Genomic DNA, 3,086 nt, shown 5'->3' with positions numbered 1-3,086 from the left:
AAGTGCTTTACACAAAATCAGTTAAACAGATCAAATGTTGTTTGAGGATGTAAGAGGTAAGAATATCCAAAATGAAGTCCAAAAGATGAAAACAGATTTGTGTGTGTGACAGAACTTTGTTTATGGGTGGAGTTCAGGGTGAGGGCTCTGTGCAGGCCAATTGACTTATTCATCATTAAACTGGGAAAACAACCACTGTCTTATGATACAGGGCCAAAGTACAATAGTGTCTAAAATAGCATGAAAATGTGCTTTCTTTGGAACTTTGGAGCAGATAGAAAACAGATAATCTCTATCAATAGCCTGAAGTCACAGAACCTTTCTGTGTGTGAGTGTGTGAGTGTGTGTGTGTGTGTGTGTGTGTGTGTGTGTGTGTGTGTGTTGTGTGTGTGTGTGTGTGTGTGTGTGTGTGTGTGTGTGTGTGTGTGTGTGTGTGTGAAGTTCTGCAGTAGCACTTGGCGTTCCTTCAGCACCTTTTGGCGCTCATCCTTGTTGTCTCAGTTTATTTCAGTCTTCACCCCTCGTGGCTGTCAGCCCCACCGAGGCTTTTCGAGAGGTCAGGCCTAAATCTAAATGTAACTACTTCACACTCAGCGGGCAAATACATTACGCAACATTATTGTCTGTGGTCACATCGACAAGGAAACTGGTTGCAGAGGCACATCAGAACTGTTTTAGCTTTCCAAAAGCTTCTGTTTAATTGACACTAAAGTACATAGCAGAAATAAATTCAGAGAACTAAAGTGGACTGTGGAACTTAATCACTTTTGGCCAAAATCAAAACTTGTTCATTGATTATGATCTGTTTTACTTTGTTTGTTTTTTACTTATTATTTTAATATATTGTGAGTTTGTTTTTCTGACACATGTTTTGCTTTTTATTGTGTTTTATTGATGGATGAGTCTGTTTTGATGGATGAGTCTGGCTCAAACTGAGCATAAAGCCTTTTAATGTTGGCTGTCTTCTGTTGGCCTACATTTCCTCTTATATATTTCTGCTTAATAGTTTTAAACGTTTTCTGGCTCTGTTTAAGGTTTAAAACCTAATCTTTCCATGAAAAAACAAATATTAATTTTCTCAAACTTTGTATGAACATAATTTTTCCAAAACAATTTAATGTATTTATCTATTAATTAATATAACGTATACGTCTATTGTATTTATATTTAATTTGTATCAATAGTTTTTAGGAGTTCCTGGCTCATATACCCACCAGGCCTGCCCATAGACTGTTAATAATGAATGAATTAATAATGTTTTTCACAGGCAATCCTTCTGCCACAGTTTGAATAAAAAAAAACGGGATTGGTCAATCCTTCACATAGCTGGCTAAAAGGAGGAACAGGATTGGCTGGCCATTCTCCGTTACTTTACGCAAGATAAAGGCGGGATCGAGCCATAGACAGTTAAAGAAATCGAGCCGAGCCCATCAATGGGAGGCCTCAGCGATTGGTCAGTAGTAAAATGACGTTAGGATGCCGACGGGACAGCCAATGTCGTAAAACTATTCCGGGAATGGGCGTGGCCTTCATGCTTTAGAAACCGGCGTTTCCTCACCGGCATTTCAGTCTTCTTACCCCGTGGAGTAGTAGAGACATTGCTCGGGCTATTTATTTATTTATTGTAGTTTATTTTAATTTTTCTGAAGCCAAACATGCTCGGCCTGTGCCTTTACGTCCCCGTGTCCAACTCAGATCCAGTTGAAGTGGAATATTTTGAATCTAACGGACTGCCTACGGAACTGAAGTCTCTCTTTAACAAACTGAGCGTGTTCCTGCCGTCCCAGGAGTTTTCAACCTACCAAAGGTGGCGAAAGGTGAGTGGGAAAACACTTAAGTACTTATTGCTTTATATGTCAACAATTAAATCTTTTTATTTTGACCGTCACTAAATCCTTTCTTTCCGGGCGCCGAAAAGAGTAACGTGGGGTGGGTACATTGGTAGTGGAAGACCTTACGACTAGGCCGCAAATCTAACCGGCTTCCAGAAAAGTCGCTGGGGAATTTAACTTAGCGCGTGCTAGGCTACAGGCTGTAATTCATTCGGGGAATATCCACCCTAAAAGGGAATGTACGCTATGCTTATTGCTTGTGATTTGGAAGTCAGTATATGTTGCCATATGCAACGTAGTGCTTATAATGATGATGATGTACACATGATATTCGAACTGTTCCTTGAGTTTTGTGCTAAAAGGTTGCACTGCGCTGTGATTCATGCTCCCTCTGCAAATTAATTGGGCGCCGACCGGTCAGAAGTAAAAGTTCACGTTTTACTTCGTGATCTGATCGCATGTGCAAAAATAAATCTACTACTTTGGTATGACAATTTAAGTTATCATCTTGGGCCTCCAGCAAAGTCAACTTTCCACTTGGCTTTTTTTATTTTATTTTTTTTTCATGAAAAGTGCAGGAAGCTTCCAAACACTAACCAAACTTGGTCACTTCGTACAGGAATAGCAATATAATTTAGATTTGACATGCAGTTCCTCTTCGGTCTTGCTAGAAGTCACATTGAACTTTGTGCAGGTAGTTTAATGTGAGCTGCAGGAGAGAGCGGAATGTCCTTCTGACTCTCATTACAGTGTGAAAGTATGTGCCTGCCCAGTGGGCTGTGGGGTCATGTTTGCACTACTAGGACTGCCTGTGTCCTCGTCTTGTTTTAGCTCCGGAGGTGTGTGCTTAAACTGGATTAAAGCTGTTGGCAGGTCAGCCTGCAGTCCAGGTCACAGAAGACCAGAGTTTGACTCACCCTCCCTGGTCTGGGAATGACGTCATCCCAGTAATTTAAGAATACCAAGAGCATTTTGGCTTAGCCAGTGGGTCATAATGCTGTCCAGTGGGATCATAAAACCCAAGCGAGGATGCTGTTTTTAAACCTCACATTCAGCCAGATTTACAGGATTGGCAGTCAGGACATCGGAGTGCATTCAGTACTAGCTGTACAGGTTACATAAGTGAAAAATATTAATGTTTGTGAAAATTACTCTGCACACCACTGCACCATGTCATCTGCTTCAGTGGTTTCTCTCAACTGTACTACCAAAAGTTTGCATTGATTAAGTGGAATTCTTAGTACCCCCCCCCCC

General features: G+C 40.9%; 1 protein-coding gene across 1 annotated transcript in view; it reads left to right on the top strand.

Annotated features, from left to right (window-relative positions):
* The first annotated feature begins 1,655 nt into the window (after nucleotides 1-1,655).
* slc25a25a (solute carrier family 25 member 25a) overlaps nucleotides 1,656-3,086 on the top strand; it is a 5,558-nt gene continuing 4,127 nt past the window's right edge. The window contains exon 1 of the mRNA XM_032515589.1: nucleotides 1,656-1,817. Coding sequence (XP_032371480.1) covers nucleotides 1,656-1,817 — 162 coding nt within the window. The remainder of the gene's footprint in view (nucleotides 1,818-3,086) is intronic.

This window comes from Etheostoma spectabile, chromosome 5 (genome assembly GCF_008692095.1).
Source record: "Etheostoma spectabile isolate EspeVRDwgs_2016 chromosome 5, UIUC_Espe_1.0, whole genome shotgun sequence".
Lineage (NCBI taxonomy): Eukaryota > Metazoa > Chordata > Actinopteri > Perciformes > Percidae > Etheostoma > Etheostoma spectabile.
The sequence above is the reverse complement of the archived record's forward strand: the minus strand, read 5'-3'. Positions and strand labels throughout refer to the sequence as shown.